Source organism: Quercus robur, chromosome 2, assembly GCF_932294415.1.
Source record: "Quercus robur chromosome 2, dhQueRobu3.1, whole genome shotgun sequence".
In the NCBI taxonomy this organism is placed as follows: domain Eukaryota; kingdom Viridiplantae; phylum Streptophyta; class Magnoliopsida; order Fagales; family Fagaceae; genus Quercus; species Quercus robur.
Genome location: NC_065535.1, coordinates 59,038,392 through 59,055,689, shown reverse-complemented (window position 1 = coordinate 59,055,689; position 17,298 = coordinate 59,038,392). Strand labels below are relative to the sequence as shown.

General features: G+C 31.0%; 1 protein-coding gene across 1 annotated transcript; it reads left to right on the top strand.

Moving 5' to 3' along the window:
* Nucleotides 1-9,749: 9,749 nt before the first annotated feature.
* On the top strand, nt 9,750-16,384 carry LOC126714227 (beta-galactosidase-like). Its single transcript, XM_050414265.1, has 18 exons — nt 9,750-10,071; nt 10,225-10,320; nt 10,605-10,717; nt 10,861-10,927; nt 11,295-11,387; nt 12,593-12,736; nt 12,939-13,027; nt 13,178-13,283; nt 13,417-13,504; nt 13,603-13,721; nt 13,868-14,032; nt 14,243-14,418; nt 14,548-14,657; nt 14,770-14,879; nt 14,978-15,088; nt 15,544-15,654; nt 15,765-15,970; nt 16,063-16,384. Exons 1-18 carry the CDS (start codon nt 9,883-9,885, stop codon nt 16,169-16,171), a joined length of 2,202 nt encoding a protein of 733 aa, XP_050270222.1. The 5' UTR covers nt 9,750-9,882; the 3' UTR covers nt 16,172-16,384.
* Nucleotides 16,385-17,298: the final 914 nt, after the last annotated feature.

Sequence of the window (17,298 nt, the reverse complement as noted above, 5' to 3'; positions counted from 1 at the left end):
CGGTTATGAGTTGAATAAGATATATGGAATTGAATCCCAACACACACACACACACACATACACACACAAAACAACAACAACAACTGATTAGTGTTTTAGTTTAATGATAAAATTAGGAGTAGATGCCATAGGTTAAAATTTTCAACCAAAAAAAAAAAATACTATAAAGATAGTAAGGTAAGAAGATGGAATTCTAAGAGCATCCACAAATTTTTGTTACAATTTTGACGTGGTAGACTGTGAATGTCTATCAATTACCATGGATCTACCTTTTTTTTTTATCACTACTCACACTCTGTCACATCATAGTTGAGTAAAAAAATTCAAGTTGGGAAATAGTTTGTGGTACTATAATTTTTTTCCCATATATATGAGCTGATTTAATGCTTGGGATATTGTTAGAACAAACTAAGTATACTCTGTGTAATCCTATTTTTCTATCTAAAATCTCATAATCTTGTTTCTCAAAAAAAACAAAAACAAAAACAAAAACAAAAAATAATTTTGATTAGTTGATGATATGCACAAGAAAACGTGTAGTTTAAGTAAATTGGGTACGTAGCAACCCAATCTTTTATTTATATTATTCTCTTTCTGGATAAGGGTATTATCCATATATGGCCTAAAAAAGGGAGATATATATATATGATTAATATCTCACCAATAGCATGCCTTCTAGGTTTGTTATCTGGTCAAATTAATAACGTGTATCTAATGAATTGAAACTCTATCCACTTTTGGAAGAGGAAAATTTCATAAAATTTCAAGGCCATCGATATCAAGACCTCTGTATTTTAAATAGGGGATTAACGATAAGACAGGAATATATATATATATATATATATAGTTACTAAAGTTCTGTATTTGTACGTATCAAAAAAGAAAAAGCTGTTTGTCTGTATAACAATAATAGTATGACATCAACACCAGAAGTAATATACTAGAGATAATGATAGTATGACATCAATACTTGAAGTAACAGTAATACTAGAGAAGTAGAGATAATGATAACAATGATACATATAACAATTGAAAAAAAAAAAAAAAAAAAAAAAAAACACATCACATGATAATATTATGAGTTGGCTTCAAGTTATGTCTTATATAACTTTAAGTAATGTTACACAATTTAATATTTTTTAATTGAATGTGAATATTAACAAATCTACCATTAAATTACATTATTTTCATATATTCTCTATACTTGCAAAATTTCAAGGTGATAAAGATTAATAGTCATGTCATCAATTAATTGTTTAAATTCAAGTTTTTGTAGTTTAAAATAATGCATAAAAAATGAGTTTATGGATCGAATCGTAAATAACATCTAATTGGCATGAATGTTAAGAACATATAGAACACGTAATTCAATTGTAAGATTTTTAAAATATGAAGTCTATAACAAGTTATTAAGTGGTATAACAATTCAGGGGAGGACCTAGGATTTCAAGTTAGGGGGGCCGAAGTATAAGAAGAAGAAAAAAATCCAAATAGGTATCCATGTAGTACTAACAAACTATAAACCAAGATCAATACACAAAATCATTGTTCCTTAATACAAAGACATAAAAATACAAAATAATATTGTTTCTTAAGAGCATCAACTGTTGCCAAAAAAAAAAAAAAAATTCACAAACCAAAACTTACTTTTGCTACGTTAATATAGCATTTGAAATGTCTCGTAGAGTAGCATTTTTGGTATTTGGTGTTCTAAATACTAAATATTTACCATTTAGAACACCTAATGAGCTTACGATGGTTTGGAATTGCATTCCTAAGATTTTTCTTTTTAAATGGTGGCTAAAAATAATAATAATAATAATTAAAAAAAAAAAGGTAAAATTTTAAAATTAAGCTTGTTACGTGGAAGATTTGATTAAGAAGTGGTGCATGAACTAGTAAAGTTCAACTCTTAGTGAGATTTGCATTTTGAAATGGTGAAGCAATATATCTTCAAAGTCTGCTTATTTTTGTCTCTATCTATAATGAATCCCAGTTCTTGTACAAGTTTGTTCTCTATATCTTGGTATTCTTAGTTGAGGACAGTCCGAAATGAATTTCTTTGAAGTTAATTATAAGTTATAATGAGTGTTGGATCTAGGGGCGGCGCCACCTTAAGATGTTTCAGGTGTACTTTGTTCACCTTACATGTTTAGGGTTATTTTGGTCATAATTTAGGTTTCAGGGGTTTTTATCTATCATTTTTTTTAGGTTTTGGGGTTATTTTGGTCATTTTTTAGGTTTTGGGGTATTTCGATCATTTGTTAAGTTTAATGGCATTTTGGTTATTTTTTAGGTTTCAAAGGTATTTCGGTCATTTTTTAGGTTTAAGGGGTATTTTGGTAATTTTTGGGTTTTGGGGGTATTTTGATAATTTTTAGGTTTCGAGAGTATTTCGGTCATTTTTTAAGGTTTTGGGGGTATTTTGGTCATTTTATAGGTTTTGGGGCTATTTTATTGATAATTTTTTTAGGCTTTGGGGTTATTTTGGTTATTTTTTAGGTTATGGGGTATTTTGGTAATTTTTTAGGTTTCAAGGATATTTCAATCATTTTTTAGGTTTTGGAGGTATTTTTGTCATTTTTTAGGTTTAGGGGGTATTTTGGTAATTTTTTAGGTTTATGGTGTATTTTGGTAATTTTCAGGTTTCAGGGGTATTTTGGTTATTTTTTAGGTTTTGGAGATATTTTGGTCATTTTATAGGTTTTGGGGGTATTTTGGTCATTTTTTAGGTTTCGAGGGGTATTTTAGTCATTTTTTTAGGTTTCAAGGTATTTTGGTCATTTTTTAAGTTTAGGGGGTATTTTGGTAATTTTCTAAGTTTCGGGGGGTATTTCAGTCATTTTTTACAAGGTAATTTGGTAATTTTTTTAAGTTTTGGGGGTATTTTAGTAATTTTCTTAGTTTCAGAGGTATTTCAGTCATCTTTTAGGTTTCGAGGGTATTTTTTGTAATTTTAAGGTTTCGGAGGTATTTCAGTTATTTTTAGGTTTTTGGGGGTATTTTGGTCTTTTTTTTTGTTTTGGGGATATTTGGGACAATTTAGAGTTTTTGGGGGGGTATTTTGCTAATTTTAGAGATTTTGGAGGTATTTTGATTATTTTAGTGGTTTTTAAGCATATTTGGTGATTTTAGAGAAATCATGGGTATTTTGGTCATTTTAGATGTTTCATGGGTATTTTGCTCATTTTAGAGATTTTGGGGATAATTTTGGATGTCTAAGGGTATATTTGTAATTTTGGAAGTATAGGGGTATTTGCATCATTTTAGGTATTTAAGGTTATTTTGATAATTTTAGAGGTCAAGAGGGTATTCAAGTAGTTTTAGAGATATTTGGGTCATATTGGGTTAAATGGGTGGGTTACTATTTAAATGGGTTGGGTTGGTAATGAATAATTAATTTATATATAAACGGGTCATAAATAGATAAATGAATAATTACACACCCACCCATTTATGACCCAGCCCGTCCATTTGCCACTCCTATATGTGATACAATAATGGTTTGAACTTTTCACGGTTAAAAATGTACAAAATTTTCTTATAAGAAATAAAAACAGCTATATAGTTCTATGGTTATATGAAACATAGGCAAGAAATTATATATGCTTTAAAATTCTATTTGAGATTTTTAGAACAATGCTGATCAACTAGAAGAATTATATCCGTATAGATGAATTACATGCATGTTCTTTGTGTAAACCGGATGATATAGCAACTACATTAGTTTTTAATTACCTGAATCCAAAACTAAGCTATTTACAAATCTATAAGTCTAATGACACAATAATTTTTATTACACTTTTCATAATTGTTAATGTGATAAATTGTGATTTATACATAATAAAAACAATATCAATGGTAATTTCAACACTAATCAACTAAACAAGCTGTGAAATTTAATGTTGTCTTTGGCATTGTTGTTTACAAATTAATATAAAATTTTTCCACATATGCAAAACAATTTGTCATGAAGGACATTACAGAATAGTGATGGAGAAATGATGTATGAAGATATTTATTGATATTTATTTGCACATAGTTTGTGAACATAATTTATCTTCGTTTTTTAATGAAGTCTCCATTTTACAACCCAAAAAAAAAAAAAAATCTTCATTTCTCTTGTCAAATCACAGTTGTCAAATCTGTATTTATTTTTCCAAGTTAACAACAAAACAAGCTTGAAATGCAGTACACACAAATAGCTAGCATCATTTAATGTGAAATAGATAATGTCAAGTGCCCATATATTTGTAATTTTGCGGGAGTCTTTCAAAATTTATAGAGCTACTTTTCCCGTGGTACATGTGGATCATGCTAAAGGACTTGTGAAAAGTGAAGATTATTTGAGCGGGAAAGGGAAAGGAAAAGGAAAAATTAGGCTATTTTACAATTAGCGCCTGCATAACGGATGCATGCATTTATCAATGTTGAATTTTATAACACAGTTGATTGATATTTTTTATTAGGAATGAGCCATTTTCAATTTAGAAGATATTTATTTATTAGTTTTTGCTACTTCTCAATGTAAGTGAACCTGTTTGAAGTTAGATCCTTAATAAGTGTATAATGACTTCTGTTGACAAATACCTTACTAGTATTCAATAATTTGTACAATTTTTTGGGTCTGCCTAACAATTTTTGTCACCAAAGATTGTATAGTATAGAAATTGCTATTATTTGTGAACGTAGTTTTGTCCAATTCTTTTTTTTTTTTTTTTTGATCTACTAGTTTTGTCCAATTCTTGATTGTGAAATTAATGGTACGTGCTCTGTACAAAAAAAATTTCAAATTAATGATAGAGATGATGAGATTAAGTGTGTGTTTGGCAAAAATTAAAAAGCTAATTTATTTTACTGTTTAACTTATTTTTACTATTATTTATGGGTTTCACTGCACTTTTTGATACTATTCATAAGTCTCACCATACTATTTCATCTAATTTTTATTTTTATCTACAATACTTTTAGTAAAATGTTTTCAATTTTAACAAAATAAGCGGATTCTAAACAGATCCTAAATGTGAAATAGATGTTGCGATTAAATGACAAGTGTAGATTTGTTTATTTTTGTAATTTAATTTTGGTGGCGGCTCCCAAAATTCACGTGGTCACTTTCACCCATTGTAGGTTTAGCTAGCTAATAGAGTGCGGACCATCGTACTAGGAGCATTTGCATCAGGTTTCTTCAAACTATTCTATTTTACCATTTCAAAATCTACTTTATCATTTATACCGTACTATTTTACATCACTCTCAACATCCCAAATTTATATCTTCATATTCTACTCATTAAAATAATATTTCTACACAATAAAATAATATAATTTATACTACCCAATAAATTACCCACTACCATCACCACCAAGCCGCCACCACCACCACCACCATCAACCCAACCAAAATTAAAACTCTCATCCAACCACCACCATCAACACAACCAAAACCACCACCATCAACCCACAACCAACGCCGGACTCGCCAACAGAAACCCAGCCTCATACCAAAAACCCAGAAACATTGACCTTGCTGTGACCCATGCCAAAAAAAAAAAAAAAAAAAAGCAACCACAGAACCCACCAGATCGCAACCCACCATAAAAAATGAGCCACTATGATGTGTGATGTTTATGTTGGGAGGAGGATGGTGTTTGGGTTTGAAGAGAGGAGATAGCAGATGAGAAAGAGAGAGAAGAGAAGAGAAATAATGAGAGAGAGGAGAGAGAAATTTCGCATCAGGTGAGAATAAAATATATATATTTTTTACAATACTGTTACAATGCAATTCTACCTTTAGAATTGCATTGTAGTAGTATTGCAAATTTTTTTGCAATATTTGGTATATAGCATTCCGGATGTGGGAGGTTTTTGAGGGAAAAATATTAAATGAAGCTTAGATATGGCATTTACAATTCCAAGTGCGAATGCTCTAATGGTAGGGAAAGTAGTAGGGCAACTTTTATTGCCCTGAGCAGCAAGGAAAAACTTGTTTGTTTCATACAGGAATGGTGACAAGATTGCATACCCCCACATAATGCAATATTGGTGTTCCTTTCTTTGCTTTCTATTTGGTGGATATATAGGTTTTTATCTGTGGAAATTATTTAGGGTTAGGCTTTTAATCAACGTACGTACACACCATAGGTATATTCCTGTGGCATTATGTGTGTCCCATATGGCTATTTGTAGTTGTAAACTGCATTAACTCAAACATGGAAAATTTCAAGTATAGGGGTCCAATACATATAGAGCTTAGCGATAATGCAATTTTAGGATATAGTGGCTATTCTTCTGCAGAATCTAACTCATTTATACAACCCCACATGCATTTAAGACTTTTGGGTGTATATCATTATCATATGAATGGTAGGATTACAATCCTTGTAGTAAAATGAAAAAAAAAAAAAAAAAACTTTCGTTTTCATGGAAGATGAATGATTGTTGTCAGAGATAAATAATGTTGCTATCTAGTATTGGTGTAATCACATATACGTAAAATGGCTCTATGAAAAGTTTGAAAAGTTCTTTAAATACATACATACATATATATATATATATATATATATATATATATATATGATCTGCTTCTTGCCACGTTATTGGGATATTAAATACGCAACTCCCATTTGGATATAAATTTTTTAGGACTTTGTTAACAGATGTGGTTCATTAACAAGTGTCGGCCAGTACCTGTTAATGAACCAACTATGGTTAATTTATGATCTATCACAAATCCCACCTGCATAGGAAATTAGCAAAGTTTTTACTTTTCAACTATAATTTTGCAAAATGATTTGACTTTTTCCATCTAAACTGACACGCATTTAATACATATTCAGTTTTTTTCATATCTCTAAAAAAACGTGAATAACTTATTTTAAATTTTATCACATTAACGAGTGTTGTATAGCACCTGTTAACAGCACCCAATTTTTTATTACATAAATCAAACTATTATTGCTTTTAAAATGTATAGTATTTTCTTTATTTTTTTAAAAAAAAAATTATTGGCCAGCTTTCTTTTTTTTTTTTTTGAAAAAAAAGGGAAAGAAAAAAAGAAAGTCAATAATTTCTCATTCTTATAATTTATGCTACTCTACTATTGGGCTGATTGTAATTTTTTATTTTTTATTTCAAAATTTTGTTTTTGTTAAGTTTTTGAGTTGGGTAGTTGCTAGTTGTACTAGGCTAATTAAAAGAGATGGAGTCTAAGTTTTTGGAAGAGTGAGGCACAACTCTAGGGAAAAAAAAAAAAAAAAATATATATATATATATATATATAATCATTAAAAAAAATCCTTTTTTTTTCTTTGGGCTAGGGGGCCCAAATTTTTTTCTCATTTTTTTTCTTTGGGCCAAGGGGACTAGCCCCGCTATGGATCCATCACTGTGTAACATTGCTTAGAGTTATACTTAGACTTACACCGGCCATGTAAAACTTAAACCCAACCCTAATATTATATCACATATGTAACATATATAACAATACTAATATATCCAACTCAGTTGTTCTAGTTATTTTAATCAATTGCATTACTCTTATATTAAAAGAGAATGTAATAAGGTTGTTCATAGTCTTGCTTGATATGTTTAAATATCTTTGACTTTATTGTGTGGATAAAGGGTGTTTCACCATTGGTTTCTTTTGTACTTTAGGCTGATTTAGCCAATTTTATTTAATAAAAGTTAAGCAGTCTTCTTCCTAAAAAAAAAAAAAAAACATAATATTAATTAAATTGAAGTCAACCCTAATGATTCTCATCAATGGGAAATTTTATTTATTTTTTGTCATTTTATTCTATCTCGTATTGTATTTTATATGACCTTGTTCTTCATTAATTTTACATTTTAAGCAAAAAAAGCATGAGCCAATTTGGCTGAAGGGTGGGGGTAAGGCAATGTGGCGTGCACGTGAGCATGCATGTGGGCCCAAATAACCTCCTAGGCCATGGCATGCTTGCGTGATAAGATTGTTCATGTTATATTAAAATAATAATTTGTATTTTATATTAATAACCAATGATTTCCTTTCAATATGTATATCTCCAATGATTAATTGCCTATCTTTTTATGTGATGTTAACATATTCTCTCTCTCTCTCTCTCTCTCTCTCTCTCTCTCTCTCTCTCTCTCTATATATATATATATATATAATATTTATCTATATATTTTAATTAAAAAAAATTTAAGTATTTTTATTGATCAATAAAATGTATTAAAAATGCCACATTATATCTTAAAATAAAGAATACTGCACAATAACAATGCACACAACTTGATAGGACAAGACTGCACAGTGCTGTGTCCACAAGCCCTAACACATCACAAGGCCTAAACTAAGCTGGCCCCCAAACAATCCCACACTAATTAATGAGTTATCACATTTTTTTTTAATACAAACTCTTACTTTATCAATTATTATAAATTATCACACTAACTAATAATTTGATGTATATTATATCAACTCATTTGTATTATAGTGATATTAATTTATTGAACCATGTAATAAATTAATTTTTATCTGTGTAGATTTAGGTGGGGTTTGGATCCACGTTGCGCGTCTGCGTTTTCTTATTTGCACGTTTTCTCTCTCTCTCTTTCTCTCTTTTTTTTTTTTTTTTTTTTTTAGCCACAGATTTTGACCACAAATTCCACTTTTCAGCCACTTTTTCATTAAAAATGGGTCTCACGACACTATTCACATATTTAAAATTTATTTTGCTACAGTGTTTTCAATTTTCAGTTTCTAGAAAAAATTAGTTCTATCTAAATGGACCTTTAGACTTTAAAGTTTAAAAAAGAATCCACTTAATGGTACGTACTCTGTACAATTTTTTTTTTCAAATTAATGATAGAGATGATGAGATTAAGTGTATGTTTGGCAAAAATTAAAAGGCTAATTTATTTTACTATTTAGCTTATTTTTGCTATTATTTATAGGCCCCACTGCACTTTTTGGTACTATTTATGGGTCCCACTTTACTATTTCAACTAACTTTTACCTTTATTTACAATATTTTCAGTAAAAAAGTTTTCAATTTCAGCAAAATAAACAGATCCCAAACAGATTCACAATAACATATACGGTCTTTGTAGCCAAGTTTTTCTATTCATTTTGTGTGGAATGGAGGATTTTTTTTTTTTTTTTTTTTGAGGTGGAGAAGAACCTTTGAATGGGCAAATCTTTAAGTCTTGGCTTAAAAATAGGGAAAAGTGACTTAAAAAAAACGCTATAGGATAGAATTTCCTACAAATAATTGGGTGCAAGGTACGTAAGAAAATTATCCATATGTATCGTTAGCTTTTAATTAGATCTCACACACATATAGAAAGATCTGCCAACATTCCTCCAATTGGATTGAAAAAGAAGAATAAAAATAAATTTTTTTTATCCAACTCCCTATTTTCTCTCATAATTTGTTACTTCAATCAGTTTACTTAGTTTATGTACTAACTTTTTAAAATTTCACCTTTTTAAAAAAAAAATCTAAAATAAGCTGAGTAAAAACAAACCTAAATTCGCTCAGGCATCCTAATCACTCATTGTCTTTTTTTTTTTGTTAAAGGGATAATATATTAAAAAAACACTAACCAACCACAGCAATAAGTCTATTACAAGAGGTTGCTGCCCTATCAAGAGCAAGCAAATTCACCACCACATCCGGTGGACTATCAAAAGAAATCAACATAGCAGAAAACTTGGCCCCTAATCACTCATTGTCATTACTCGTCATAAATACACAGCTCGCTCTCTCCATTTCCAATACACAAATATTAATACGTACACAAATAGAACAAGACAATTATTTTCCTAGCTATATATATCTCTGCTTTTGTTGTGGTTTCTATACCAATATAAACAAAAACTTAAGGCTGTCAGAGGATGATGATGGATTCAAAAGTTATGGCGTCACAAGCATTGAGAACCAACGTGCTTTTTCTACTAATAATTTTCTCATATGTTTTGGCCGTAAAAGCCACAGTCTCTTACGATAACAAAGCTATCCTCATCGATGGAAAAAGAAGAATTCTCATTTCAGGCTCTATTCACTACCCAAGAAGCACTCCTGAGGTACCAATATATGCAAACTTCTTCTTCTTCTTTTATACTGCATTGGTTATATATATCAATATGTGTGTGTTAATATATTCATATGTATGTATATGTGTGTATATATTATACCCTTAAAAAGACATTGATATATGGTTTTCTTTGTGGTTACAGATGTGGCCTGGTCTAATTCAGAAAGCTAAAGATGGAGGCTTGGATGTTATCCAGACCTATGTTTTCTGGAATGGACATGAGCCTTCTCGTGGACAAGTATAAATCAAGAGCATATGTGTTATAATTTTATCTATTTTTTATATCAAATAAAGGAAAAAAGTTAATGGATGCACATAGATTTAGAAAAATCTTTTAGAAATTTGTTGTAAGGAAAGAAAAAAAGTAACTTATCGACAACTTTCTATATTTTCAATAAAAGTGGTATTCAAGCTTTTTTTGAAATATGGTCCATCAACAAATGTCTTAAAGAGCATTAACCGGAGTTTTAAATAAAAGTTAATGTCTTTCTTAATATATATTTTTGTTTCTATGCTTTCCAGTACAATTTCCAGGGAAGGTATGATCTAGTTGGCTTCATAAAACAAGTCCAGAGTGCAGGCCTTTATGTGCATCTTCGCATTGGTCCTTACGTATGTGCTGAATGGAATTTGGGGTAAGAGACATAACAGTAGTTACATATATAATTATATGACACATAGCTACAAAAAATTAAAAGCATAGAATAAAATTTTGTGACAGGTTTTAATTAGTTTATTATTCATTCTTATTCTGACCAACCTGTTTTTAAATGTTTAGGGGCTTTCCTACTTGGTTGAAGTACATTCCTGGAATTTCATTTAGAACCGACAATGCCCCATTCAAGGTTAGTTTTTTTTTTGTTTTTTTAACCGAATGATTTATGTAGGTTAAAATTAAAGTCGGGACATAATATTGATATCATATTACAAAAATGATAAAACTTAAATACAATACTTTAAGTGCTATTCTTTAAAAAAAAAATTTCTTAATATTCAGCATTTAAGTACTCTTCCTAAGTTCTACCCTTACAAAAATATTATAATATGTAAATTGTAATAAATAATAGTAATTGAAATTTTCATTCTACTAAAGTTTGGAACATTACTTCTAATAATGTATCAGAGTCCAAACTTGTTTGATATCTGTAATATATAAACAGTCAACTAACTATGATTTTAATTTATTTTGTGTATGATATTCTAAAATTGTAGGCGGAAATGCAAAGGTTCACAAAGAAGATTGTCAATATGATGAAGGCAGAAAAATTGTTTGAACCTCAAGGCGGCCCCATAATTCTAAGCCAGGTATGATATTAATAATTATTTTGTGTGAACAATAATAACAAATATATCCAGCTTTGTCTGTAGTATTGAATCTATTGGTTGTGAACGAATTTTAGACGTAGAAGAGAGAAAAAATATATTCGATCGGTAGACTACCAATCTTATTATCATATATTTATTGCTACGTTAGGCCAGTTTTATAATATAGCCACCTGCTTTTCATGATTGTGTAAATGATATTATGATGCCCTCTCGTGCACAACTGCACATAATCCTTACGAAACCTCATCAAAATTATTGCTTTTAATTACGAAGATTGAAAAAGATTGATTTTGAAGGGGAAAAGTACAGTCAAGTTTCAATCCTTTTAGTCAACTATTTTATTTATATATATATATATATATATATATACACACACATATGTATGTATGTATGTGTATGTATATTTGTGCATGTATGTATATCAAGATAGATAGTGCTCCTTTTAGGGCATTCAGATCAGTTCGTGTATAATAGAAAAATGTGTAAAATTTACATAGTTATGTCAAAAAATTAATCAAATCAATCTATGTAAATTTACACTGACACTATTAATTTTATATTTAATTATTTATTTTTTTCTTTATAAATCTCGAGGATAAAGGAAAAAAGTGAATGGTAATTGTTGTGTGTAAAAAAAAAAAAAAAAACAACTAATTTTTTTTAATTAATATTTAAATGAAATGTAATGTAAAATAGATAATCTGATGTAGAGTTTTTTGAAAATTAAGTACTCGTTTGGATCCCATGTCTAGCGTTTCATCTTTTTTTTTTTTTTTTAGAAGAGCGTTAACTGAGTTCCAGTGGGTCCCGTGCACTGTTTACAGGACCCATAAATCTTTTTTTTAACAAAACTTTTATTAAAAATGGGTCCCACAGCATTATTCACACATTTAAAAATTATTTTGCTACAGTGTTTTCAATTTTTAGCAAAATAAGCGGTATCGAAATGGACCCTAAGTATGTAAAATAGAAAAAGAAAGTTCTTATACTAAAATAAACAGAAATTTTTACACGAATCGATGCGAATGCTCTTACAATTTTTTAGAAACTTGTAAATTGTTTCACTAAATCAGATTTTCTTTTTCTTTGGAAGTGGTTCATTTATGGTTTTTATTTATTTATTAATATTTTATAACGGTGCAAAGCTTTTCTAATAAACCTTATCCACTACATTTTTATGACAGATAGAGAATGAGTATGAACTAGTGGAATATCAAATTGGTCGTCCTGGAGTAGATTATACGAATTGGGCAGCAGGAATGGCTGTGGGTTTAGGCACTGGAGTCCCTTGGGTCATGTGCAAGCAAGCGGATGCACCTGATCCAATCGTAAGAATTTTTTATAAGAATCTTCTCTATTTAAACTTGATTCATTTCATGATTCAGATTACCATGAATTAGAAATTTAAAAATGCATTTAATTTCGTATCATTAAATTTTTTAAATAAGGTGTCACGTCTAGTCCACATTAGCGAAATAAGAAAATTATGGTTTTTTCTATTAAGCCCATTTTTTTGTATTGGTATTACAGATAAACGCCTGCAATGGTTTCTATTGTGAAAATTTCTTGCCAAATAAAAACTACAAACCCAAAATGTGGACAGAAGTTTGGACTGGTTGGTAAGTCACACTCACAAAGATGTCTCCAATATGGTTCAATTATTTTCTTCAATTATTAATTTATTATGTCATTGGTTTCCAACCTATCTAGAAATTATAATGACATTAATTAGTCATTAAAGTCCTTTGTAAATATAATTTTTCATCTAGGTTTTCAAGCTTTGGTGATCCAGTTCCATATAGACCGGTAGAAGACTTGGCATATGCAGTGACAAGGTTCATACAAAATAATGGTTCATTTTTTAATTATTATATGGTAAGTCAATCCTTCCAAATATTTCTGATTATAATTTAATTTAATGTGATTTGAATTTCTCTCCAAAAAAAAAAGTGTGATTTGAATTAAATGAAATCATGCTTTAATTTTTTTTTGCCCTTTTTTATTATAGTATCATGGAGGAACAAACTTCGGCAGGACTTCTGGGGGTCCTTTTATTGCAACTAGTTATGATTATGATGCTCCAATTGATGAATATGGTGAGTGTTCAGGAACAGTAATCTACAGCATTGGAGTACTCCTGCAGAATTTTTTTGTGCTATATTTTAAGTTGATCATCTAAAATATGTCATGGCAGGTCTACCTAGGGAACCAAAATTTACACATTTGAGAAATTTGCATAGAGCCATCAAGCTAGCTGAACCAGCTCTAGTCTCCAACAATCCCATTGTGGCATCACTAGGGAAGAATCAAGAGGTTTTCTTCTATATTAGCTACCCTGAATATAAAACACTTTTTGTGCTATCTTGTGTTTATAAAGCAAGGAGTTTTGTCACAGTTAATGTTCTGATTTCTAGTTCTTCTTAAAACTAACTTGAGTTCTCAATTCTAATCATTGAAAGGCTCATGTTTTCAAGTCAAAATCTGGGGTTTGCGCTGCATTCCTATCAAACTATGACCCAACATATTCGGTAAAAGTGAGGTTTGGAAATGGTCAATATGATCTGCCACCCTGGTCTGTCAGCATTCTTCCTGACTGCAGAACTGAAAGTTTTAACACTGCAAAGGTAAGCAAATGAGAAAACTTCAAGTTATGTGGAGACAATCTTTTCTGGAACATAAGTAACTAATAATGATCATCTATAGTTTTGCAACTTGTGACTCAATGCCTTCCACATTGCAAAATACAAATTCTAGCTCTTGTCCTTAGATTATCTTCTTATAGTATTTAATTTCCTAAGTACACTCCTTCACATCAGATCAAATTTTGTATTCAGGTTAATATCAATGGCTTGCATTTGAAAATGGTGGCTTCGGGTGGTGCATTCAGGTGGCAGTCATACACGGAGAGAATTGCCACTGCTAATGATAAGAATGCATTCACAGCAAATGGGTTAAAGGAGCAAATAAGTGTCACCTGGGACACCACAGACTATTTGTGGTACATGACAGAGTGAGTACTGTAGTTACCTACTAATCATGGTGCTCTTTGAAATTTTGATCAGAATACATTTTGAGAGTTGCTAAACTATCAAATTGTAGTTATTGCTTATCACTTTTGGATCTTCTTTTGCTGCAACAGTGTCACCATAGGAGCCAATGAAGGATTTCTAAAGACAGGAAACCTTCCTGTCCTCACTGTTAAATCAGCAGGCCATGCTTTGCAAGTTTTTGTCAATGGTCAATCAATTGGTATACATCCTGGCAACACAAGCAAAGCTTTTGGCAAATAAAGCTGAGTGTACCTGAGTTTAACCTACTCATCATCATCCTTTAACTTACGGGTTTTTATACTCTTTGACAGGAACTGCATATGGGAGTAATGCAGATCCAAGACTAACATTTAGTAGCAAGGTGAACCTGAAAGCCGGTATCAACAAGATTGCTTTGTTAAGTGCAGGTGTTGGTCTCGCGGTCAGTATTTGCATTCCTGATAAGTCTACTTCTTTATTCTTGATGCCAAGAAACCTAACTGTTATACTTTTCTGGTCTCTATATTTGATTAATTTCAGAATATTGGCCTGCATTTTGATCAATGGAATGTCGGGGTTCTTGGCCCAGTCACCTTGGGCGGTCTCAATACAGGAACATGGGACATGTCTAAATGGAAGTGGTCCTACAAGGTTAGTTTCCTCAATCCTGCTGTACTGTTCTCAAACATCACACTTAAAAATCTGGAATTCAAAGTTACAAGAAGTGTGAATTGTTCACAACCCAAGTAGTAAATAAGAACATAAATTCAAAAGAGAATCAGATCACTGTTTTTTTTAGTAAGTAAATGAGAATCAGATCATTGTTGAGGCATAAAGAAAAGAAGAGCACTCGATGGTAACTTTTAGAATGATTTGGATAATAAATTTTTCTGAAGCAAACATGCTAAGATGAAAGCAATACACAATGTCATTCAACAAACAACTATAACAGATTATAAATCCACACAATTAGTACATGAAATCATATTATGTATGATTAATGATGTTGCGATAATTGTTAACAAAAACAAATAAGTAGAAGAATTAGGACAATGATAGGCAGCAAGTCATGCTAAGTACTCACTGGTGTGCTTGGTTTTGAGCAGAAAGGTCTAGCAGGTGAAACTTTAAATCTTTATTCATTCCAAGGAAGCTCCTCTGTCAAGTGGGCGGGCGGATCTTCATTGACCATCAAATACCCTCTGACTTGGTATAAGGTGAGAACCATCCAACTTATACCCTTTCCAATTCTCTTCAAGAATTTTTTGGGACAAAAATATGCAAACTTCTTTTAAAGAAATCTTGACTTGATGGTGGGAATTTGCAGACTACTTTTGATGCACCAGGAGGAACTGAGCCATTGGCTCTAGATATGAGTAGCATGGGAAAAGGTGAGATATGGATAAATGGCCAAAGCATTGGGCGCCACTTTGCTGCAAGTAAAGCATCTGGTTCCTGTGGCACATGCAGTTACACAGGCATATTTAAGGAAAACAAATGCCTAAGTGGTTGTGGAATGCCGACCCAAAAATGGTGAGACTAATTTTAATTTGTTTCAATATCATCCATTATTGCTTCCACATCTTAAATTTGAAAATGGTTTCTAATGAGGCTACTAATTCCAGGTACCATGTTCCGCATTCATGGCTGAACCCTAGTGGGAACCTACTGGTTGTGTTTGAAGAATGGGGTGGTGACCCAAGGGGGATTTTTTTGGTCAAAAGAACAAAATAAACAAAGTGTTGTGGAAAGACCATTGTCTGGGTGCTGTAAAGAAGAAGAGATGATTTTCTTTTTCTTTTTCACATACATACCACATGTATAGATGCACATAAAGACTGTACTCAGAAAATTCTAAGTGCAAGCTTTCTGATGCAGCAGAATAAATGGATAACACAATGTAAATTATATGGTGCGAAATTATATTCCTATAGCAACCTTGAACCATGTCTTGGCTTTGTTTGGAGCATTTGCTAGACCGTAGAGCCGATCTTGTGATTGCTGTATATTTAGCACAAGGTTTTCCAAGCTATCGTTTACATATTACATGTATCTAAAACCTAAGTGAAAAAGGTACAACAATTGCATAAACAAGCTAAGTGACATTCAAGAACATTAAAAAGCTTCTAATGGCAGTTTCTGTCCATAGCTTTGCCCCAAAATATGACTTAGAACGGTATAAAGCTAACAATTTAAACAAATAAGTGGCAACATATCTAGTTTTCCGGTGAAAAGTGAAAATAACAAAGGTGTTTGACTCATACAACTTGGTTAAGCAGATACAAAATCTAAAAAACAACCCCAAGTACCCCCCTTAAGAAATGCAAATATCCATATGACCTGCAAATTTTAGAAGGTTCTTAGAGTTTAGTTCGATCCAAAACTTGAGATAAGGGGTGTAATCCAAAAAAAGATTTATAACTGGTTGTTAATGGAGTCAATTCTTTCTTGATTTGCTTCATTATTGTAACTGTATTTATTAATAAATTTTTTTGTTAATTCAAGAAGTTAGCCATACACTTCACACATTTCTAGCGGTTCTGCATTGCTAATATTGACCCCAAAAAAGAAATAGTAGGTATAGCTAAACCCGAAACTCCTGGTGGATGACCATAAACCCAAGGAAAGGAAAGAATCAGCTGTATGCTTTGGAAGAAGCTTGTACAGTTTGGGAAGAGGCTTTGACTGCTTCACCTTAATTGTTGTTTGAACAATTAAAAGTTAAATAAATAAAAATGCGCAATTTGAGGGGCTCAAAACTTTCCATATATATAGAAATAGAAACAGATAGATTTTTTTTTCCTTTTTTTTTTTTTTTTTTTTAAAGCAAAAGGTATGCATAGGAGACTAAGAGACTAACA